The following is a 25,000-nucleotide window of genomic DNA, read 5'->3' on the forward strand; positions in this document are numbered from 1 at the left end:
ATGTTGAAAATAATGGAAAAAATACTAGGCGAGTATATCAAATCGTCATATTTAACAAAAAGCCCATTGAGCCAAAATCAATTTGCATATCAAGAGGGCAAATCTTCGGTAACAGCACTTCATAAGCTGGTTACAAAATTGGAAAGATCCTTTGAAGCAAAGGAGATTTCACTTGCTACGTTTCTTGATATTGAAGGAGCGTTCGATAACACATCTTACGATTCAATGAGGAATGCTATGTCAAGACGTGGTTTTGATAGATGCATTGTTGATTGGATTGGAGAAATGTTATCAAAAAGAGAGATATCATCTAACCTTGGCAATTCATTTATTACCGTTAGAGCAGTAAAAGGGTGCCCACAAGGAGGCGTACTATCACCTCTATTGTGGTCTTTGATAGTTGATGATCTTCTAAAAAAACTGAAAGCACAGGGCTTCGAAATAATTGGCTTCGCTGATGACATAGTCATAGTAGTTCGTGGTAAATATGACAATGTTATCACTAACAGAATGCAAACTGCCTTAAATTTAGTCTCCTCGTGGTGCGATAAGGAAGGATTGAACATAAATCCTTCTAAAACCACGATCGTACCATTTACACGACGGAGAAAAATAGCAATTACTAACTTAAAACTGAAAGGAACTCTTTTGGAACTTTCAAATACTGTCAAGTATCTCGGAGTTTATCTTGACAGCAAACTAAATTGGAATTTACATCTTGAGCATGTAGTTGGTAAAGCTACAAGTGCTCTATGGATCAGTAAAAAGACTTTTGGTAAAAAGTGGGGATTGAAACCGAAAATGATCCACTGGATTTATTCGGCAATTGTGAGACCCAGAGTTACCTATGCGTCACTGGTCTGGTGGCCTAAAACAAATGAAAGGTTAGCACAGAAGAAACTGGAAAAACTTCAAAGATTAGCTACTCTTTCAATTACTGGTGCAATGCGAAGTACACCGTCTAAAGCGCTTGACACTTTACTTCACCTACTTCCGCTGCATCAATTTGTTCAATCAGAAGCTGCAAAGAGTGCATTGAAGCTCAAAAGAGCTACGCAACTCTTTGATGGTGACCTGAGAGGGCATCTTAGTATTCTGAAAACAATTAGTATCGGCTCTCTCGTCGTAAATAATAGTGATTGGATGAGCAAAAGATACAATTTTGAACGCTCTTTTGAAGTGATTAATCCAGGGCGAAATCTGTGGACAAATGGTGGCCCAGAACTACACCCAGGATCAATCGTATTTTACACTGATGGTTCAAAATTGAACGATCAAGTAGGGGCAGGCGTGACTGGCCCCGGGATTAACATATCAATTCCTATGGGCAAGTGGCCTACAGTTTTTCAAGCTGAAGTCCAGGAGATTTTGGAATGCAGTAATATTTGCTTACGCAGAAACTACAGACATTCAACAATTTGCATGATGTCTGATAGCCAAGCAGCTCTAAATGCTTTGAAATCAGCAACATGCTCTTCTAAACTTGTATGGGAGTGTATTCAGTCACTTCAACAGTTAGCTTGCCGTAATCAGGTGAAGCTATTTTGGGTTCCAGGACACTGTGGAATTGAAGGAAATGAACAAGCCGATATGTTAGCAAGACTTGGATCGTCTCATCAATTCATAGGGCCTGAACCATTTTGTGGTGTGTCTGGTTGTTTTCTCAGAATGGAGTTTAAAGCATGGGAACATGAGACAATAAAATCCAACTGGGAAAACACCACTATTGCGAGGCAGTCGAAACGTTTCATAAAGCCGGACGTTTCAAGTACTCGTAAAATTCTAGAACTTTCTAAAAAAGATCTTAGTTCTTTTACTGGCCTTCTAACAGGTCATTGTCCGAGCCGGTATCATCTGAAGCTAATTGGAAAACTTCAAGATGATTTATGTCGCTTTTGCGGCATAGATACAGAAGACTCGGAGCATTTGTTGTGCCGTTGTCCGGCAATTGCAGCTAAAAGAATTAGGTTCTTCGACAAGGGGCTGATAGAACCCCTTGATGTCTGGAGAACAAACGCCAATGCGGTAGTACAGTTCATCCGAACTGTGGCACAGTGTTGGGATCATGCTTACAGTCAAGGTTTGATTATTGCTAACTCCAATGGTGATACGTCAACTTGACATAGCTAAACAAAACTGGGGCATTTGTCACAATAGATCTAAAAACAGGTCGCAGTGACTTATATACCCAACAGGGAATAAAAAAAAAAAAAAAATTAGGGAAAGGTATTGGTAAACTAATAATTCAAAAGACAAATTACGATGAATGGGGGAACATGGGTCAAATGAGAAGGGGAATGAAGGGAAAAGTGGTTCCTTGGGCATTAACATACAGAGTGGGTCACACAAAACAAAAAATTGGTCAAAAACAAACAATACAAAAAAAATAAACGTTCGGAACCGAACAATGGTGCTTGGTACTAGCTACACACTCTTAATGTGCACAATTCGAGAGTTCAATATTTTAAAGTCAATAACAACGCCGGCCACGTCAGTTCGACATCCTTACAACGACGTGTATGAAAATACACGACATGGTCTTTATCCCGATTATGATTTATTTGGTCGCGATAGTAAGGGTAATGCACATACGTCAACGATCGTTCTATATTACACGCGTCACCGCATTGATCGTTTACACTACCGTGAAAACCGACTTTCCCACAAAAGTTATCGCGCGCTTCTGATTTCGCATTCAAAATTCGCGTCCCCATCTCCCTACCGAGAAAATCGACCAACTCATGGAAATAGCCGCACGTTTCCCGCAGTATTGAACTTAGAGTATACGGAGAATAGACTTTCAAGCTTAGATAGCTATTTTTGAATTATGGTTTTTACTAAGAGTAGTCCCATGTGTTACCTGTGATCGACAGCCGTTGAGGTAATTAAGCCAGTTATTTTAAACTGCTCAATGATTGTTGTGAACTGCAATCACTTTCTCTTAAAATTTTTATCGCTTCAATATTAGGCCTGCACCAGAACTACAAGATTAATTTGCAGATATTACAGACTCCATTAGTCGTCATGAAAACGCATTGCCGAAATTACCGCAACTGCTTCTAGTATTTAAGAAAAAAACACGGAATAATCTCACCTTGTTTCATGTCGTCGGATGATCGCAACCACTCCTTAACTCCTTTAATTTTCTGCAATACTGTTTGCTACCAAGTTTGCATCCATTTCTATCACTTCACGATGAAGGACAATGTACACCTGCCCCAAACACGTGTCACTTTTCATTACTTCCTTCGAACAATGAAACGCGACCGAGATTTCCATTGCAACTGCCACAAACACGCGTCACTTTTCGTTTTTTTCCGCCGAACAATGCAACCCGATCGAGATTCCCATCGTAACTGCCCCAAGCACGCGTCATTCTTCACTTTTTCCTTCGAACAATGCCACCCGATCAAGATCCCCATCGCAACTGCTTCAAACACGCTTCATTTTTCACTTTTTCCTTCGAACAATGCAACGCGACCGAGATCCCCATCGCAACTGCCCCAAACACGCGTAATTTTTCACGCGACCGAAACAACACCGAAAAATACCGGAAAGAACTTTGGGAGCAAATAGGGGAAACTCCTGGATAAACCAAGTAAAAAAAGTCCAACAATCGACTCAGTTCGACGAATTGAGATTATGTCTGTATGTTTGTATGTTTGTATGTCTGTGCGCAAAAAAATTTTACTCAATTTTAAAGCACTTTCCATCGGTCGTTTTTTTTCGGAATTCAGTACGAATCGAACCGGAATTTTAACGCATTGTTTGTTTATAAATAAAAATGGCCGTGATCGGTCAAGTCGTTCCGGAGTTATGGCCATTTTGTGATCTGGATCAATACCGGTGGAGCTGGCCATATATAAAACTGAATCAAGCCCTATCATGCGACACATCAAACTGCGTCGATTTTTCTAACCTGTGACGAATTTTGTGTGGAAATCAACACTGCAGACCAGGAATTCTACGATGTCGACCCAACATTCAATATGGTGGCCTAATATTCAAGATGGCGGATCAAAACTCAAGATGGCTGATGTCTTATTGAGTTTAAGGTTCTAAAACCATGCAATATGGGTATATGTGGTATGGGGAAGATGTCTGGAATTTAAAAACGACGACAATCCATGATGGTGGTTCAAAATTCAAATTGGTGACTCAAAATCCAAGATGGCGGCTGTTTATTTGAGTTTAAGATTTAAAGCCATGCAATATGGGTATTTTTGATACGGAAAATATGCCAGAAGTCCAAAAATGGCGACTATAATATCCAAAATGAAGGTTTAAAATCCAAGATGGCGGCTCAAAATTCAATATGGTTGCTGTTTTATAGAAATTAATGGTGCCATGAAATGGATTTTTGTTAAACGGATGAAAGAGCGATCTTCATCAACACGTCACTTGAGTTTCGTTGAAATGAGTTTTTGAAGGCACGAGAAAGGCACCATATCCGCTAGGTGGATTGATTAGGGTTTTGTTCAACCATTATTGCCAGCAATAAAGACAAAATAAAGACAATTTTGCCAACTTTTGTTATTTTTATTATTTCTTTATTGTTGTAATGGTTGTTATGTAATGAGTCTATGAAGATTACAATAGTTGAACAATGGGATAAATCTAGATGCGGGTCGCAATGCACTGAAACCGCTTGAAAGCCACTGTTCCATAGGTATAAGCAGGTGATGTAACCGGTTGATTGGTTTATTTTTAGATACGTCGCCACCACATTCAATGCAGCAGCCTATGCGCGCAAAATTCTCCCATGCTACGATGAGCCTCAGCTGAAGGCGAAATTCAAGCTGCGAATCTACCACAAACCGGAATATCGCGCACTGTCCAACATGCCCGTTGAGAACCGCATCGAATCGTAAGTTTAATTCTGCGTCGTCGTCGTCACCCATGTCCCATACCCACACTGACTGGTCGTGTCTTCTATTCACAGCGCTAATGCCGATAACATGACCGTAACCGAGTTTATTGAGTCGCCTCCGATGTCCAGCTATCTGTTGGCGTTTGTGGTGTCGGATTTCGGCGAGATACGGACGGACGCTAAATTCGCGGCGCACGCACAGCTGAGCGTTATCAATTCGACGCGCTATGCGCTGGATTTCACCAAAGATGCGATTGGGCACTTGGAGGGCTTCTTCAAAAGGCCGTATCAATTGGCCAAACTGGACATTGTGGCGATAGACGACTTTCTGATGGGAGCCATGGAGAATTGGGGACTGATTACGTACAAGTGAGTATTGGGGGCAGGATGGAACGGGGTCGAAGGCAATTTGGACAAATTATCAAATGTATTTCACAGTACTTGACTTTGACAATCATTCAGTTTAGCACCGGACAAACCTAGCAACATACAAATCCTGAGCTTCTCCGCGTCTTCTATCGTAGGACCTCTCGGATCGTCTACCGCCAGGGTATGGACAAAACGGAAAAGCTACAGTCTGTTACGAAGATCGTGTTCCACGAATTGATCCATCAGTGGTTTGGGAATGAGGCCACCAGTGCTTGGTGGTCCTACATCTGGTTGAACGAAGGCTTTACCGTATTTCTGGAAAGTTACGTTCTGGATCAGATGCGTCCCCAGTGGCGTACGATGGACCAGTTTCTGGTGAATGAAGTACATCCGGTAATGGAGCGGGACGTTCTTCCAAAGACCCGTCCGATGACGAAGCCGATCGATAGTCCGGAAAAGATAGCGGGGATCTATGATTTTGTGGTGTATCCGAAAGCTGCTTCCGTTATCAGGATGTGGCAGTCTGTTGTTGGGAAAAAGGTATTTGATGACTTTCTGGTGGAATATCTGATAGATCGTAGCTACAAAGCAGCGACCGAGGAGGATATGATTCGCGTATTACAGGACGTTGTCGATCGGCATGGTGTGAAGGTTCCACCTGTGAAGGATTTAGTGCAGAGTTGGACGATGAATCCTTCTTTTCCGGTTGTTACAGTCGAGAGGTTTCCCAACGGAAGTGTCAGTGCCACCGCAGCACCTACGAAGACATTCTGCATCCCGTTGAATTGGATGTCCAGGTCCAGCAAGTCCGGTCTCGAGTGGATCACTAACTTGGAAGGTCAAAAATCGATCAAACTGGATGGTGTCGGCGCAGATGAATGGGTTCTTTTCAATCCGAATCAGTACGGGTACTATCGGGTCAATTACGATCAGAGAAGCTGGAATCTGATCATCGATGCTTTTAAGAACGATCATCAAAAAATACCAACCCTGAGCCGTGCTCAACTGATTGATGACAGTCTAGCACTCGCCAGGCAAGATCAACTGAATATCAATGTTCTTCTAGCGATCTTGGACTATCTGCCGAAAGAGTTGGACCTCATTCCGCTGAAAGCGGGATTCAAAGCTTTCCGCTACCTCCATCGGATGCTCCAAGGTAACGAGTTTTACCCAATGTACCTCGAACATCAAATGATCATACTCAATCAGATATAGAGTAAGGTGGGGCAAAAGTTCGACCTTAGTTGATAAGTCAACCTATTTCAAAAAATCGAAGCAGATAAAAATAAATAAATACTGTGTGGTGATTCTACCATCCATGAGCTAAAATTTTGCCGAACAAAGTTACGCCAAATGTCTTTTCAATTTTGAGTTACAACACTTTTTGTATGTGTGTGTTTTATTCGAACTCTTGCCCCACCACTGGGGCAAAAGTTCGAATCTAGTGTTTGTGGAATTTCGCTAACCGTAGCACACTATTTTGACACTTTGGTGATAGGAATACCTGAAACCACTTGATATTTGATGTTAAAACTGGAATACACTTTAAAATTTGATTTGGATTTTACCCAAATCAGGGTTAAATTTACTACACCAAAAATTAGTAGTTTTCCGCCAAATTCAGATAAAACAACATTTTTTTTCCAACTTTAATCGAATTTTCTCACTAATTCCATCACTCTTAGCGATAATATGTACATTTTGCAGAATTTTAGGTTTATACCTAAAGTTGCCACATGACTCGAACTTTTGCCCCACAATTCGAACTTTTGCCCCACTATGTGTAAAATACGATTTCCAAATCTTTTTTGCAAAAAGTTATACATGCTAGAGCATCATCAAAATATACCTAGTTACGCCCCAAAATAAAATATCGAATTCGATTTCATTAAAATTTCATTCCATGCGTTGGAAGGGCCATCGCATGTTACAATTTTTTGATCAAAAACCAACATTTTGTCATAACTTCTCGAAATATTGATCAATTTTCATAATTTTTGGAGTGAAAGACTCTTTTTCAAAAAGGGTTCGAACAACCTTGACACCCGAAAGAAATAATTTGAATTGAGCTCAAAAACTTCAAAAGAAACTCTTGCCCCACTCGAACTTTTGCCCCACTTTACTCTATGATCGAATGCTAAACAACTCTATGGACGACCACATGTCGCGTTTGTATCGCGCCGAGGTTCGAAAAGTCGCCTGCGAACTGGGCGTTCGGAAATGTTTGGAACACTCGCTCGAACAGTTTGATGCATTCGTAACGATCGATCCCGATCTTCGTGCTCCGGTGATCTGCGGTGCGATGAAAGGCAGCGAAAGCTTCAACGTGTGGGCTTTGGTTGTGCGACGGATGCTACATATAACCAGAAACTTCGAACAGAAACGGATCAACATTGAGGAGTTTGAGGACATATTGTATGGGTTTGGGTGCGTAGTTAGCGAAGATCGGCTGGAGAACTATTTGATGATGTCGTTGACCTATGCGGACACGCTCGACGAATCGGACCGGATAAAAATGTTTAACTATATTGCCAACAGTGGAGTCAATGGTACAGATATGGCACTTTTCCGGCTGAATAACGATTTCCGGACTCTTAAAAGAAGGTAAGTCATTATTCGATGTTTGCGTAGATGAGTTTCGACATATGTTATGATTTGTAGGTACGGATCAGTAACGGAGATAATAAGTAACTTGAAAAACACCATAACTACAGAGGGGCAGCTCCAGCAGTTTACCAACTTCATGCAAAATAATACAGATACGGATTTGAATCTACTGCTGGCGGAAGTGTTTACCGAAGCTCAAAGCAACGTGCGATGGGCGAAGGAGAAGTTACCGGATATTTCCAAATGGATTGCTACCCATAGTTCTGCATTTATTTTCTCAGTTTCGAAGACAGTATTGGCCTTAGCATTGGTAGTGGCCGCTTATCGCTGGCAATAAAGTTGTTTGTAGTTTTAAATCTACGCATTACTTGTAGGGAATCGCGCTACTTGGGCGGTGGCTTCTATATTCGTCTGTTTTCCACTATAACTCAGTCAATCTTGAACCAATTGACACAATTCTTGGAATGCGGTGAGATAGGTATAGTATCTACCCGTGTACAAAATTTCAAGTCAATCGGTTCAAAATTGACCGAGTTACAGTGGAAAACAGACGAAAATAACAGACGAAGAAAACCACCGCCCAAGTAGCGCGATACCCTATGGTGTGTTTGTTTTAATTCTATGGTTTTCTTCAAGGATGTTTCTATGCGAGCCCCGGTTCCGGGTCTTTTGGCCGAACGCCGTTTGGCCGAACGCCATTTGGCCGAAAGGGTCATTTGGCCGAATGCCGTTTGGCCGAAAAATGAATGATGAAGTTAGGTGACCATACCACTGTTCCCAGCCTCACTTGAACTTGAAAGAACAGCCTATGAGCCAAAGAAGGAAAAATCTTTAATAAAATATAGGCAGTTTCAACGCGAACTAATCCCTGAATGTCAAAACTAGAAAGAATAGCCTATGATTAAAAGAAGGAAATATTTCTGATGATCATATTGGCAGTTAGAATGTCAAAAACATCTTCTGAATTATTTTGATCACGATTCGGCCAAACGGCATAACGGCTTTGAAACCTGTTGAAAATCTACTGAATATTCCTGGAATCCGCCTTCAACCCTCTTGAACCGCTTGAAACGCACCGGTGACCTTGCCAAAACCCCGAAAACTCCTCTGCCCTGTAACACGTCTGAAACCTGCTGAAAAACCTCTGAATATTTCTAATATGCCGCCTTATACGCCCTTGAACTTGCTGTAACGTACCTGGGACCCAGTGATATCACTACCTCAAAAACACCCCTGACTGGTAACGCCTTTGAAACCCACTTTTATTCCTCTCAAAATATCTGAAATGCGTCCGAAAACCCGGGGTTTTCAGTTAGCCTAGTGCAGGAGTTTTCAGACTTTTCGACTCGCGGTGCACTTTTTGGAAATAAATCGTTCCACGGTGCACATGTTCATTATTGTTAAAAAAAACAATCCAAAAAAAAGCTGTCGAATTTTTCATTGCAATTCCATGGTTCATACACTCGTCATTAGTTTTTCTCCCACCAATTGGAGCATAGTGGAGTGTCACAGTTATTCGACTTAGAATATTTCTTGCTCAGATTGTTTCTGGTAACTTTCAGATAAGATCTTTATAAATGCTGAATGAACTTGAGCCGAATTAGTGGTGTTTGGTTTTAAGAACCTCGGTGAAGTCCTTCCAAGATTATTGAATTATTTCTAGCAGTAGCGTCTCGTAACCTGTCTTTTTCCCTCTTTAACGACTCTAAAACTGGAATTTGTGAAGAATTCAGGATCTGAATGAAATTGAAAATGGACGGAAACGACAATTCTCGTTATTTTCTACAAACTACAAGCTAATTTGATGACAAATTTTAAGAATTTACGTTCGTTTTTAGGTTTGAGGTTAGGAAATCGTCACCAGAAAATTTTTGATAGACGTTTTTCCAAGACTTTTACTGGATTTCTGAAAAAATTCTAGCAAGACACTTGGCAGCTTTATTTTCAGAACTTGGCATATACTCACAATATTTTTGATAAATTCCTTCCAGGCACTCTTGTCAATTCGGAAGGAGTTGTGTGTTCACCCGATTTCGAGATCAGAGATAGATTCCTTCTCTGGTATTAAGCAAAGCCACAGAAATATTAGTAAAATTTTTTCTGAGGTTTTTCATTGAAGATACATTGCAGATGCCTTGTAGGGTAAGTACTTGTGAACATCCATTACGAGTTCTTGGAAAAATATGATATTTATTGGGAAAGTTTTGGTAGACTTGTTCCATGATTCTTTGCGAATATCTGAGACGGTTTTTGCTGGATTCGAGGTTAACTCGCCGGCTTCGCCATGGCTTCGCGGTGCATCAAGTGCACCGCGGTGCACGATCTGAAAACCGCTGGCGGGTTCGATTCCCGTTCCGGCCGGGAAAATTTTCTCGATTCCCTGGGCACAGTGCATCATTGTCCTTGCCTCACAATATATACAAATTCATGCTATGGCTCAAATAACACTAAGTTGAAGAGAGGCAGGCCAAGTTCCAGTGGGAATGTCAAGCCATAATGAAGAAGAAGAAAAAGAGCGTCCGCAAACCTCTGGGATCCCGTGTAACGCTCCTGGAATCCTTTGAAACACCCGAAAACGATCCTATTAGACCGAAACCAGCGAGATCCTCCGAATCTTCCTGAAATGCCTCCGAAAACCCATGAAACCTCCTCGGACCCCTTATAACGCACCTGAGATCGTCCGAAACCCTTCGAAAAAGTTTCGGTTCCAGTATACAGTAATAATTTTTGGAGCCCTTTTTTATCAGTATTTTTAGACTTGATTTTGGCTGTTCACTAGCTGCACAGAAAAACATATTCATGTAAAATTCAGCGAGAAGTCATGTACATAAAGGGAATGTTAGAGTTTGTGCATATTTACATGGAATATCATGTAAAATTACGTTAAAATCGCGTAAATTTCCACTAATACTCACGTAATCGGTTGGAATCCATGATGGTTGGTGGAAATTTACACGATGGAAATGTAATTTTACATTATATCTCATGTAAAAGTGCACCAAATCTAGCATGCCCTTTATGTGCATAATTTCTCGCTGAATTTTAATTACATATTTTTTTCTGTGTGGGGAGTTACCCAGAAACCAACGGTAATGTATTGGTTTTGACTGTGCTTGGTCAAAATTTAACTACTGTGACCCAGTTCCACAATAAAAGCAATATGTTCGCAGGTGTTTCATTGGTCCTCCTAAAGTAACAGCTCCCAGCTTGCCAGATGAAACAAAATTGCGTGGCCGGCCAATGTTACACATGCGGTTTCACAGAACCAAACTGACCACCGAGTGTGTTTGAGTGGTGTGGTGGCACAGCCGGTAGTGCAGTGTGAAAGTCATCAATGCGGAAAACGGTAGGCCAAGGGTAATTAGCATACGAGATTGATTGAAGCATGGTTTGCAGATTTTTTTTTGTTGTCATCATATTTCAATTAAAACATCAATCGATAAAGGGGCTGTCCATAAACCACGTGGTCAAGGGGGGGGGGGGGTTTCGGCCAGTGACCATTTTTTATGGACAAATAAAAAAATTGTATGGACAAATTACCCACCGGGGGGGGGGGGGGGGGGGGGAGGTGGGGAGGGGTAAGAAAATTCCCAAAAAAATGACCACGTGGTTTATGGACAGCCCCAAAGTGTACCGTATCGCTTACCACGGCCGTGTTTACCATAAAGCATTATTCTATCGGAAACGTGTGTATCGATGCTCTACGCGTACCCTTGCAGAACTTTTTGAATTCGTGGCAAATTGTGCTCCTGCCAACGGATCTGCTCTTCCAGTCGGTTGCTGATGTTGGCAGCAAAAGTCGAAGAAACCGGCAAAACCTTCATCATCAGACGCAGCCGATCAGCATTCTCTTGATCAACGATCCGATCAGCAAGTTTGTTCAGGAGTTTCTCCATACTTCGTTTGCTGCCAAATCTGAAAAAGTAAACAAATAACTACGTTGTTTCTTTTCAGTCGAGCAAACACCAAATCTTACATTTCATCCACGTGGTCCTTTTCCCGAGTGAGAAATTCGGTAACCACAGTAAATCCACCAACTCCCTGCTCTGCAGCCACCTCCAAAAACCGTTCAACCTCTCGATTCTGTTCCACCAAGAACTCCAACACCCGTTCCAGCTCCCCGCGGCTACCAACGCAAGCCATCGATTCCACCAAATACCTTCGACCCCGCGCATCATCTTCCAGCTCGAACGCTTCGGTGAACTTATCCAGCTCAGTCTCCTTCCCCGTTCGCAGCCCATGGCAGTACAGCTTTTGTTCAGCTTCCGATCGTATGGCCAGCATTGTCCTCTGCTGCAGCACGTTCAGCTTGTTCATGGCTTGATCCAGGCACGCCTGCTGCCCGACACGGCAGGCCAGATCGATCGCGATCAGTTGCGCGTCGTGATCGTTGGTGTGCTGATCTTTGCGCTTCTCGGTGCCGTGAACGGCGTACAAATTGTCAACCAACCCCAGGAGGTATTTGCGGAACAGTTCGAGAGCTTCTGGATCGACGGCGAGCAGTTTCTCCAGATCGAGAATGTTCCGGTAGGCAGATTTCCATGCGAAAAAGTTTGTCTCGTTACGGAGGTGGTCCAAGATATGGAAAGCCTTGTCGTGATCTAACAGGCCGGCGTTGGCTAAGTTCATGGAGTCGTCGATGAGCTGCCCTCGGGTTACTGGATCCAGAGATGTCGGATTCGTTTTGAGAATGCTTATGAGTGTGCTCCACGTTTGTTCATCATAGTTGACTCGGTAATACCCAGTTTGAGCTGGATTGATCAGAAACACATCATCTTGTTCGATAGGTATTTTGTGGGTAACCTGCTTGGATCCTTGAGGAATCCAGAACAGTGGAGTCTTCTCATGAGCACCGCCACTACTGTTGGTGTACATGAAAATCGGAATCCACCAGGTCTGATCGTTTTCCGTCGGTTGAGTTGTTGAGAAGAATCGCTTCTGAGTGAAGATCACGTCATCGGTTCCAGGTTGTCGGGTGACTGTCACCACTGGGGCTCCCGGTTGGTTCGACCACGATTCCATGATCATGGTCATTGATGCATTTGGTGGAAGAACTCCTTCCTCAGCAGCTACCTTTTGAAGGCTGTCGAAGAGATACTGAGGGACCACAACAGAATTTTGACTAGAAAATGAGAGATCGTTAACTCGGTATGAAGTACGCGGTACTGTAGTACTCACCGTTGTTTGATGTAGTGCTTCAAGCCTTTCACGAATGTTGATTCCCCTAGGGCGTAATGCATCATCCGAAGAACACTTCCTGCTGCAAAATAACTGATTTAGAATCATATAGTGAACTCCACACAATCCCACTTACATTTCTCGTACGCGATTCGATCGAACAGTCGATTAATCTCCTCAACAGTTTCCACGTAGTGAGTCATCGATCGCACTGTAGCACTGGCATCCGCCTGCAGAGCGGACTGTAGCGCACTACTGGAGAATCGTTGCTTGATCAGCAACTCCGGATGCGTCCGATCAGCCAGGTAATACTCATACAGCGTAGCGAAGCCCTCGTTCATCCACAGATAAGACCACCACTTGGGTGCCATCAGGTTCCCGAAGAACTGGTGAGCAAATTCGTGAGCAATGACGGTCGAAACCGATCGCCGATTGTTATCAGAACTAGATTCACCAATCAGGAAGTATGATTCCAGGTACGTCACCAAGCCCCAGTTCTCCATCGCTCCGGCGGAAAAGTCACTATTCGGGATGCCGACGCTGTCGATTTTGCTCATCTCGTACGGATGATCGAAGTACGTTTGCAGCTCGTCGATGAGCTTGACGGAGGCGTCCAACGAGAAGGATAACTGACTGGCACGGGTGGGGCGGGCCATCGATTGAACGGCTATCTTCTTCATGGCGTTGGCAAAGTCTCGCTGCACGGCGTAATCGGATACCAGGAAGGCCAACAGGTAGGACTGCATCGGGGGCGTTCGTTTGAAGGTTACGAGCTTTTTGCCTTCGGGACTGGAAAATGGGAAAAAAGGCTCGTTTATTATTATTCGTAATCAAAAATTCTCGAAATGATTTAATACGCCTTGAAAATACCCTGAGACCCTCGTAATATTCCCTTGAATTCTACATACTAGCCATGAAACCGCTTGAAACTTTCGCAACATTTTGGAACCCCTGAAAAACCTTCGAGCACCCTGTAGTATTTACTTAAATTCCACAGAAGTCACCTGAAACCCCCTGAAATATCTCAAAACATTCTGAAACCCCTCAGAATTTCCCTTGAGACATCCGTAGATTATACTGTAACCTCCTGAAGCCCCCATAATTCCACTGAAATGCCTTAAAACCCTTTGACACCCGTCCTTAAAATTCTACAGATACCTTTGAAAGAGCATTGAAATCCATCAGAAAACTTCTCTGAGACTGCCATAGACTTCCCTTACACTTTATCGAAGCGCCCTGAAACCTCTCGAAACGGCTTGAAACTCCCCAGAAAATCTCTTTGAGAACCCTCGAGCAGTCGCGTCTTCGACCACCTTCAGCAACACTACGCTCACACTGTGTACCACTAGCGTGCATTTTTCGTGGTGCGTGTACTCAAGTACACTACGCGACCGCTTCCGGGTTGAGCTCTACAGAACCTCCTCAAACTTCTCAAAACAATTTGAAACATTTTGAAAAGCACCAAAAACCCCCGGAGACCTCCGTCATCTTCTTTTATACTATACAGAAGCTTCCTGAAATCGCTCGAAATACCTTGAAAGCTCCAAAAGAACCCGTTGAGACCTCTGTACTTTTCCCTTATATCGTACGAAAGTCCTCCAAAACTCCCTTCAAACATCTCGAAACGGATTGAAACACTCTGAAATCCCACTGGAAATCTCCGGAGGCTCCCGTGGATTTCTCTTAACTCTACTACTGCAGTAGACGGAAATACTCATTTTTTCGAAGAGACAGTGTGTGTTTAATTGACACACTGAGAGATAAATTTGTGAATAAATTACCACTTGTTTTGCTGGAATTCAAACCCAGGACTGCGTATCGCTAGTCAGGCGCTTTAACTAACTAAGCCATAGAACAAGTCACGATTCTGTGAAATGGAAAGTCAAACTAGATTCAAAGCACCACCCTTACCGGGTCCGTCTTTCACAACTTTATCTCTCTTTCGGCTTAGATGTCAATCTCTCATAATTCAAGCTTCAAGCTTAAAAGCGGCTTATTCATCTGTTGTATAGCATCAATGTTTGTTGGGACATACTTGTACTCCCTAAACATTATGGGCGTCATATTTGAGTCATCGCCAGAACTGAAAATGTGATTTAGACATACACTCCGACCTTGACCTTGCTTCGTAGAACAAATTGGACGTAAAAAAAATTAGAGTTCTTATCAATTTCCATTGAAATACACATACTAGATGCTAGTTTACCTTCTCCATGTATTCGGCAAAGTTTGAGCACTGACTAACGACTATCGCGTGCAGTCATTCACTATATGAAATTATGACCTCGGATGGCAACACTGATCGATCTACACAGGACCATCCATTAACTGGGGGTGTTGCTAGCTATCAAGTAAAGTTTCAGTTTCTCTATCTCGGGATGGAAAACAGGATAGAAATGTGTCGTTGTTCAGAAGGACACGAAAAATCTGGTTCTTGTTCTTCTTCTTCCTTATGGCTCCACCTTCCCACTGGAACAAGGCCTGCCTCTCTTCAACTTAGTGTTCTTTGAGCACTTCCACAGTTATTAATTGAAGGGCTTTCAATGTAAGGCAAATACAATGATACACTATGCCCAGGGAGTCGAGAAAAATATTCCGAACGGAACGGGAATCACACCCGCCGTCTCCGGATTGGCGATCCATAGCCTTAACCACTAGGCCAACTGGAGAACATTCTGGTGATTCACTAATTAGATGGTGATTTCGCCGCTAGGTGGTGCAACCCAAGTAACAGAACTATCTGAATAACAGTTTCTTAAGCTAAAGTTTGCTTGAGAGTACCACCTACCCCGCTGGATCGGCACGTTTTAATACGACACTTTTTAATTCGTATCCCGCTTATTCGACATATGTCGAATTAAAAAGTGTTCAAATGCCACAGCGATGTACACTGTAAATGCAAAAAAGGTTGATATTGCGCATATACTCGCACCCGCGGCAGCTCCTCTAGCAGCAGCCAATTCCGGAAGCTCTGAGTTGGTGCTATTCGACACCCAAACCGCCTGGAGACCAACCGGATTGAACTGAGGATGGCAACAATCTTAGAAAGAACGAGCTTTTCATTCACACCACCGCAATATCTGTTGATATTATGTTTCATAGCAACTTCGGAAATCAAAATAAAAACAAAAATAGAGTTGCCAAATTTCAATGAGCAAGGTGGTGTAGGATGACCTGTTTGTCGAATTAAAAGTTTATCCCGGTTATTCGACAACAGTCGGTGTCGTATTAATGGAGTAATACGGTAGTTTGTTCCACTCTTGTACACCAACAATGTTTGTTGGGAAGTTTGCAAGAAAAGTTTTACACTACTTTATCTCGGGATCGAAAGGAGATAGAAAAGTGTTGTCTTCGACAAAGTGGTTCGGAAGGACAAGAAAATTATGTTTTTTTTATCAATTAGTTGGTGATTTTACCGCTAGGTGGCGCTAGGCAACAAGTACAGTTTTAGACTTCTCTATCTAGGGATCGAAAGCGGATAGAAAAGTGTTGTCTTCGGCAAAGTTGTTCAGAAGGACAGGAAAATTATGTTGATTTACCAATTGGTTATGTCACATTTTCGCGAAAACCATTCGCCCCAATGTAGCATTCTCTCGAATGAAACAAACGCCCAAAGACTAATAATCTTTAAAACACTTTTCTGAAATCAATTATTGAGAAACATAAAGAAATCTTATTTGAGGCTTCGTCCTCGTGTTTTTTTCGAATGCGATTTGTCGAATTCACTGTCTGTTGAATCTGCATGGTCAGTGCTGCTAGCAAGAATAGAATGTTTGTGTCGCAATGTGAAACAATGTACTGTACTTGAGGTGCACTAAAACATTGTCGAGCATTTGAATTCTACCTTAAACCGTATTATATTTGAATCTGTATGATCAGTGTTACCAGCAATAGTATATATTTGTGTCGCAATGTGAAATAATGAACTACACTTGAGGTTAATTATGACATTGTCGAATATTTGAATTGCCTATCTCACATCAAATCTGAGATATTGAGTTTTATTTAATTCTGCATGGTCAGTGTTGCCAGCAATTACATAATTTTTGCGTCGCAATGTGAAACACTGTTCAGCACTTGAGGTGTACTATAACATTGTCGAACATTCGAATGGTCTATCTCACCCCATACCTGTGATATTGAGCTATATTTGAATCAGTATAACCAGTGTTGCCAAGCGTTGCATAAACTCTGCGATTTTAATTGGTGTCAAAAATTGCTGTGCTTTAAAATGACACCAAAGACTTGACTTCTTGACCACTTGACTTCTACATAATCTTTACTGAACAATCGAACTCGATATATTATCTCAAAACCGTGCTGATCGATGTTTGACATTATGTAGTGTTGCCAGTTGTAGAGATAATTTTTAAGAACCAATTTTTTTCAAAGACAAGTATATCCAGTGACTTGCTGATAGTGTGTTACGTTACAAACTACAATGGACATAAATACCATCCCAATAATAGTGAATTACATACAGATTCAGATTTTTATTCACAGTTCAGCAGTGCTTCCAGCTTTAAAAAAAAAACTTCGTTTTATTCGTTGCAAAATTAAATAGTGATTGACGTCTACTTCAATTATGCTGAAAAGTATATATTCAGCAATATTTGAACAGTGTTGCCATCTAACATAAAAAATAATGATATCAGAAGCTATTACTGGTTGGTCATTGATGTTCTTTTGAACTTTTCTGAAAATTACATGTGTATATTTAAAAAACTATTCAAGATTTAGAGCAATTAATGAAATGGACGTTAAATTTGGACGTAAAAAAGTCAACGTTAAGTCAATTATGGGCCAATTCCATTTGCATAGCATGATGAATAGACTGACTAATAATTGTGACATAGTGATCCGTAATTGCATAAATGTCACATGTTACAAAACGAAAAACATGAGAAAAACGCATTTGAAGTTTCAAAATAAACTTCGGCTTTTGTTACATTTAATTGATGTCAACGCAATTCAACTATCGAAATATGTACAAATTCATATGCTGACCAAATATTTAAAAAAATACGTATCAAAATATGACGTTTGACAATCTGAAATATTGAAATGTAACATGTGACATTTTTGCGTCCGACGGCAGTGCCGTGTCATTAATTGGCTCGGTAGCTTAGTTGGTAAAGCACTTGTCTAGCGAATAAGGGTCGTGAGATCAAATCTTACCTGAGCGGTGGATTTTTTCCCAATTTATCCAATAATTTACCCATCTGTTCATTAGCATTGGGCAAATCTGGCTGAAACATCAATTTTTGTGAATCGATTCGAATCGGATCAGCAGAATCGATTCACCGATTTAATCGAATGCTTTGAATCGATGTTTTCACATCGATTCGATATTATAAAATATTATAAAACTATAAATGATCAGTTTGTTGCATTGAACTATATTCATGATTAAGATTGCACATCGAACATTTCGCGACACTGATTTGAAAATTGATGTGGATATAACGTTATGACGTTAAGACAGTGCATTCTAAAAAAAATGAAATTTAATATTGTTGAATCGAATCTTTAAGGGACTCTTCCAGAATTCTGAAAGGAGTTCCTCTAGAATTATGTGAGAGATTTCTTCAGATTGCAGAGAATGATTACACCAGAGTCCTGAGCGTTATTAACTAGAAAAGAAAGCACTATTCCGGTATCTTGCTAGGAATTCTATCTGAATTATAGATTTTCCTAGAATCCTAGATTTTCCTAGAATCCTGAGAAAGATTGAGAACTATGAGACGGATTGTCTCAGAATCTCAAGAGGAGTTCTCCCAGAATCCTGTGACAGCTTGTCACAGAATCCTAAGAGAAGCTTTCCCATGGGAACCATCAAAATTTTCCAGAATCTTAAGAAGGTTTATCCCAGAATCCTAAGAAGAATTCTCCCAGAACCCTGTGAGGAATTGCAAGAGCGGTTCTTTCACATTCTTGAGATAAATTCATCTATGTAGAATACTAGGAGAGATTCTTACTACAGATTTTCAGAATTCTGAGCTGGATTTCCCAAGAAACTTAAAAAATATTCTGAAAAGGATAGCTAAGAACCCTAAGAAGGATTACTCCAGTATCATCGCAAAGGTTCTCTCAAAATACTGGACGGGATTGCCAAAGGGACCTGAAATATACTCTCTCAGAAATTTGGGAGATAGGATTCCCTGAGAAGAATTCCTCCAGAATCCTTTCAAGTATTTTCCCAGAATTCCCCTAATATACTGGGTGGAATCCTTTCGAATGGTGAGAATAATTCTGCCAGAATCCCGAAAGCTATGCCCCAGTATTCTACAAGTAATTCCCCCAGAATCCTAAGAGGGTTCATAAGAGAAGTTCTTTCAGATTCTTAAGAGAAAAGCATCTAGATAACTAATTTTTCCAAAAATCTGATAGGGTTTCTCCCTGAAAAGGATTACGAAAACTTCTAGAATAGACTTCCCCAGCATCCTGAGATGGATACTCTGGAATTCTGAGAAAAATCTGAGAAAATTCTGAGGAAATTCCAAGAAAAATTACCGCAGATTCATGAAAAACATTCCCCCAGAATCATTGAAAGGACTTCCCTAAACTCCTGAAAGGGATTGTCCCAGATATCTGAGAATGATTTCTCTAGAATACTTTGAATTGTTACACCAGAATCTCAAGAGAATCTCCCCATTATCTTGTCAGGAATTTTCCATGATTACTAAGAAGGACTCTCCCAGAAATCTGGAAGGGATTTTTGGGAGCAACTGCTCCAGAATACAGAAAACAGAATTCTACTGGGATTCTCGTAAAATGCAGAGAAGGATTTCTTCCGAATCCTAAGAGAAATCACAGAATCTATGCGATGGATTCTCCAGAATCCGAATTTATCTAGAAAATTCTGCCCAGAATCTCGTTAGAGATTCATCAATACTTAATATTTCTGAAAGAAAGTGCCCTAGAATCTTGAAAAATATAGTTACAGAATCCCAAAGATTTCCACAGAAACATGAAACAAATTCCCCAGAATCTTGAGAAAAATTTCCCCAGAATCCTGACGGGGATAACCCCAAAAAACCGAATTTTCTTAGAATCTTGGAAAGCGTTCCCTCCAGAATACTCATTGATATTCCCCCAGAATCTTAAAAGAATCTAACGCAGAATCCTGGAAAAGATACCACTAGAATCCTAAGAAATATTTTCCCAGAATTCTGAGAGGAATTTTGCCACAATTCCAAGAAGTCTGAGAGAAGTTTTTGAGAATGCTGAGCGAAATTTCCCAGAATTCTGAGTGGGATCCCAAGTGAAGGTCTTCCAGAATCCTTAGAGGAATCAACCCTCATCATCCAGAACTTTCTTATAATCCTGCAAGCGATTGTACCCTTGGTAGGGAGCCCTGGTAGGAAGTACCCCAAAATCGTGAAATGAATTCTCTTAGAATCAAGAATACTGTTAGGAATTTCCATGCAATATTGTTGAGAAAAATTCCTCCAAAATTTTCGAAGGGACTCTTTCATAACTATGAGGATTCTTCTAATACTTTGTGAGAGATTCCTTCAAAATGCTGAAAATGATCACACCAGTATCCTGAGATTCCTTATCCTAGAAAAGCGAGAAAGAAGTTTCCAATAAAAAATCACCCTAAATTCTATAAAGGATTTCCCTACAATCAAGGGATGGATTACTCCAGTTTTCTGAGATGGATTCTCTCAGAATGTTAGGATTCTTCCAGTATGCTGAGGGATTTCTTCAGATTCCCGGAATAACTCTCCCTAAATCCTGTGACGGATTGCATCAGAATCCTGAGAGAAGTTTTTCCTTGGGATTCTCCCAGAATGCTTAGACGGATATACCCAGAACTTCCTGGCGGAATCTTCCAGAATCCTGAGAGGGATTCTCCTAGAATCTTGAGAAGGATTCTCCTAGAATCCTGAGAGAAATTCTCCTGCAGTAATAAAAGACATCCGATTAGTGTCCCGAAAGAGGTTGCCTCAGAGCCCTGAGATGAATCTTCCACATTATTAAGAGAAATTCATCTAGAACCCTGTGAGGGATTCTAAAAAAAATCGGAATCCAGAGATGGACTGGCCAAGTATCTTGAGAAGGATGCGCTAGAACCATAAAAGGGACTCTAGATCATAAGCTGGATAAGCAAGACTGCTCCAGAATCCTGAGTAAGATTCATTTAAACTTCTGGGAGGAATTGCCCAAGAGACCTGAGATAGGGTATCCCAGTCAACACACGATCGCATATGATGTTGGATAGGATGCTAAAGTGGAGGCGATATACGCACACTTTACACGCGGTTAAATGGAAGCAGGTACGCATATGGCCTCCACTTTAGCATCCTATTCAACATCATGTAAGACTTTGTGTTAGCTGGGATGTGTGCCATCAGTAATCTCACGCTCCCATATTCATCCTATTCGAAAACAAGCGATTACGGCACCGATTGATTCCGTTCTTTGTGTTTACATGGGTGCTCACTTCTAACAAAAAATACAAAAATAAGAAACAAAACAAACAGCGCTCCAATCCCTTGTTTTTCGTAGGATGAAAATGGGAGCCACATACTTAATAAGGGATCCAATACCCTGTACAGGTATTTAGTTAACTCTAGATTATATATACCCTCGATTTAATGTACATTTTTTAAATGGGTAAATTTTACAGTGCATTCTGAAAAAAAGTTGATATTTTAGAATCGAAAGAAAAATCGAATGTAAAAAATCGATTCGGTTGATTTTGTGGGGCTTCAACATCGATTCAAAAAATCGATTAATCGGAACAAAAACATTGATGTTGTACATATCGATTAAAAATTGCCCAACGTTACTGTACATACGTACGTTGAGTTATTTGAAATTCATAATTGACCACACGGGTTGGTATTACCGGAAATTTGCACTTTGGGTGAGTGTAGATCAGTTCGGCGTAAAAAAACCGGACGTAAAATAGTGTCAGAGTGTAGTTACTCTTTTGAGAATAGGTTTCGTACAAAACCCATTGTACATGAGTTGACTGAAAATAAACACAAATGTTGCTAAGACAGACAAATACAGTTGTTTTTGAAACCTGATTCAAAATTGGCAAACAAAAATCATCTAGAAACCCAGACCGATACTCACAGTATGGAAATACTTGCGATCTCCGCGTTGGACCTGGCATGATAATCCACCCCGCACGCAATTCGCACGTCGAACGTAGCCTTAAGTCCAGGCTCGTCGTAGCACGGAAAAGCCGACCTGGCATCGCACGCCTGGAACTGTGTCACTCCGGCGTACTTCAGCGTACCATCGTCGGCCGTGTAGGTCGTCCGGTAAAATCCCGCCTGATCGGTCCTATTGATACTATTGAGGAAATCGATTTCCAGCACCACGTAACTGCCTCCCGGCAGAACACTAGCCGTATTTACGATCAGGAATTCTCGGTCGTTGTCAAACTCGTAGTTCACTATCGCGAGGGGTAGCTGGTTGTCGTTCTTCAGTTCGACGTTCACCAAAATACTTCGAGAACTGTGCAAAACTATTTGCTTGGTATCTTCCAGCACGCTGATGACGATCTTCACCGTTCCGTTGTAGTCCAAGTCATCGTTGTGGAACTCGGTGTTAATGAATAAATCGTAATGAGTTGGAATTGTGGTGTTGGGTAACCGATAGCTTTCGAAAGCATCACCAGCGGAAACGTAGAACACTAGCACTACAATCACGGACCAGGACAGCTCTTTCCACCTCATGGTTAACCCAAAGCACCTTAACCTTGCCCGCTCTAAACTAGACTAATTCTTGATGTAAGCGCTCGACATCCATTTATAGCTTTTCGGATTGATACACCGGTTTGAAGAGACTTTCTTATCTGTTTTCAATCCATGTTTAACCTTTTCGATCTTATCGCTTTCTTCGTTTATTGTCTTATTCGGATCTATAGACACCACCTACGTTAAGCGTGGTAAAACCGATTATACACAGAGATCCAAAAGAAAACAATCATCTTTATTTATTGAGTATATTTATGAGAGCGAGGCTCGTGTCCGGCGCGGCGTCTGATATCGATCACATGTCTATCTGTGGCGGGGTTTTCAGCAACTCGGAAACAATGGCTGCGTTTCTTTGGATCCAGCTTTGATTCTCGCGCAGCTTGACTTGCACGGTGTCGACCAGCTGAGTGGGCGCCTTTCTCTTGACCAGGTTGGTGAGCCGGCTGGCGGTGTCCGGCTGGGTGGTGTACTCGGCCATGTCTTCTAGGAGAGCGGTCAGTTCGCGCTCGGGGATGTTCCTGGAATTGATGGGGAGGGAGGTGAAATGGAGAAGAATGTTTTTTTTTTCAACGTGAGACTTACATTTCTTCGCAGACATTAGTGGTGGTATCGAACATATCGATGATGGCTTTCAGACCGGTTAGAGAGTTACTGTAGATGGATTTAAGAATTTGCGTTTTCTCCGATGCAGCGAAATCGTTGGACTTGAGGGACTCCAGCAAGGCGATGATTGAATGTTCGCTCTCAAAACAGGAGATCGTATTGATCAAGTACGATCGTGCAAACGAATCTCGGGTATTCTTTAAGCTGTTCAGCATTATCGAGAAGTTATTGTTGTCCGATTTGCGCATCTGACTGCAAATCAGGACTTGTTCGGTCTTGGATCCAATTACGAAAGACTCGCTGTTTCGCGAAGATCGCAGTCGTCGGGCGGCTTCTGCTTGGCAGGAATCATCGACGTTGCAGGCCAATTCCAGAGCGATCAAGCGTGCTGCCTCAGCGTCTGCAGATTCACCCTTGATTGCCTCAAATCCGTAAGTAGCCAGAAGATTGGCAGCCAGCATCGAGCGATAGCTCTTCAAATTTTCCAATGCTTCAGCATCGTGGCGAAGCATGCGCTCCAAGAACTTCAGGTTGCTGGCAGCGGTGCTCCACGGGATGAAATCACTTTCCTCGGTCAAGTAATCCAACACCTGGAAGGCCACAAAGTAGTCCAATTTTCCCGCGTGAGCCAAATTCATAGCGTCGTCAACCAGCTGCGATCGGGTTAAGCGGTGGAAAGTATCCGGCGATTCGTACAAAGCGGAGATGATGTTCTCCCAGGTCTGCCAGTCGTAGTTCACGCGATAGTATCCTCGGGCGAGTGGATTCACTACCGGGAAGTCTCCCTCGGCCATCTGGATCGAAAAACTGACATCGGTCTCATGTGGTGGCATCCAGAAGGCGGCACTGGAGTTGTACTGGCCGTCGGTGCTAGGGGTGTAGAAAGAAATCGGAATCCACCAGGACTGGCCACCTGGAGTTTCGGGAGGGCTGCTGTAGAAACGCTCCTGATTGAACAGGAACTCATTGGTATCGCCCACGCGTTTCACCGTAACGACAGGGGCGCCAGGCTGGTTGGACCAAGATCGGAAAATTTCATTCATCGTCAAGCTCGGGGGCAGTTGGGCGTCTTCCTTGGCCGCCTGCTCCAAGCTGTCGAACAGGTTCTCTTCGTTGGCCACACCGTGATCTTTGCTGGGTGGGGAAAGGTAGAATCAACTTGGGGTTTCCAAAGGGCTCGCGGTCAGGATACTTACTTTTGCTGGATGTAGTACCGGAGACCCTTCTGGAAGGTGGGCTCGGTGATAGCGTAGTTCATCATTCGCAGAACACTGGCAGCTGATTGGGAAAAAGAACATGTAGGATGTATTAAAATTAAGGAATACATTTTTTAATGTTTTGGGCGATTTTATTCTTTCTCCGAAAAAAAAAACATTTTTTTCAGTACGCCGTGGCATGTATGGCTCCGGGTTATTTGGCCGACTGCCATGGAACCGAACGTCATTTGACCGAAAGGATCATTTAGCCGATCGCCACACATTGGTCGGGCTTTGTACAAAGGGGCGGCCAAAATTCCCAAAAACGAATTCGATATTTTTAGCCCTCCTTTGGCATAAGGGTCATTTTTGACCCAACCGTACACTACGTCAGCGAGCTGCTGCCAACGTGATGCAAAAGAAAGGTTAAACTTTAATTCACCTTATAACGAAGTTGA

At 42.0% G+C, this 25,000-nt stretch overlaps 4 protein-coding genes across 4 annotated transcripts in view; 1 reads left to right on the top strand and 3 right to left on the bottom strand.

Annotated features, from left to right (window-relative positions):
• LOC109416086 (aminopeptidase N) overlaps positions 1-25,000 on the bottom strand; it is a 76,416-nt gene that overhangs the window by 43,178 nt on the left and 8,238 nt on the right. The gene's annotated exons all lie outside the window — the stretch shown is intronic.
• LOC109402937 (aminopeptidase N-like) lies at positions 4,759-8,206 on the top strand (the record flags this gene model as incomplete). The annotated part of the gene is given in 5 exon segments (XM_062847251.1): positions 4,759-4,867; positions 4,943-5,239; positions 5,395-6,449; positions 7,363-7,843; positions 7,901-8,206. Coding segments are annotated over 5 exon segments (2,225 nt in total), but the record flags the coding sequence as incomplete, so codon positions are not given.
• On the bottom strand, positions 11,472-22,834 carry LOC109402930 (aminopeptidase N-like). The gene is made up of 5 exons (XM_062847253.1): positions 22,115-22,834; positions 13,161-13,813; positions 13,025-13,106; positions 11,823-12,968; positions 11,472-11,761 (listed from the first exon to the last, which is right to left on the bottom strand). The coding sequence occupies exons 1-5, from the start codon at positions 22,720-22,722 to the stop codon at positions 11,548-11,550; spliced, it is 2,703 nt and encodes a 900-aa protein (XP_062703237.1). The 5' UTR covers positions 22,723-22,834; the 3' UTR covers positions 11,472-11,547.
• Positions 22,958-24,624, bottom strand: LOC109416085 (aminopeptidase N-like; the record flags this gene model as incomplete). Its single annotated transcript, XM_062847252.1, is given in 3 exon segments — positions 22,958-23,261; positions 23,326-24,480; positions 24,543-24,624. Coding segments are annotated over 3 exon segments (1,460 nt in total), but the record flags the coding sequence as incomplete, so codon positions are not given.

The sequence above is a fragment of the Aedes albopictus genome, chromosome 1 (genome assembly GCF_035046485.1).
Source record: "Aedes albopictus strain Foshan chromosome 1, AalbF5, whole genome shotgun sequence".
In the NCBI taxonomy this organism is placed as follows: Eukaryota; Metazoa; Arthropoda; class Insecta; order Diptera; family Culicidae; genus Aedes; species Aedes albopictus.

Bases quoted from the DNA above. Each gene is read 5' to 3' on its own strand.
- LOC109402930 (XM_062847253.1), bottom strand. From the start codon at position 22,722: ATGAGGTGGAAAGAGCTGTCCTGGTCCGTGATTGTAGTGCTAGTGTTC. The intron at 13,107-13,160 runs GTAAGTGGGATT...GTTATTTTGCAG, and splicing joins TCGAATCGCGTACGAGAAAT to CAGGAAGTGTTCTTCGGATG. The intron at 11,762-11,822 runs GTAAGATTTGGT...TTACTTTTTCAG, and splicing joins AAGGACCACGTGGATGAAAT to ATTTGGCAGCAAACGAAGTA.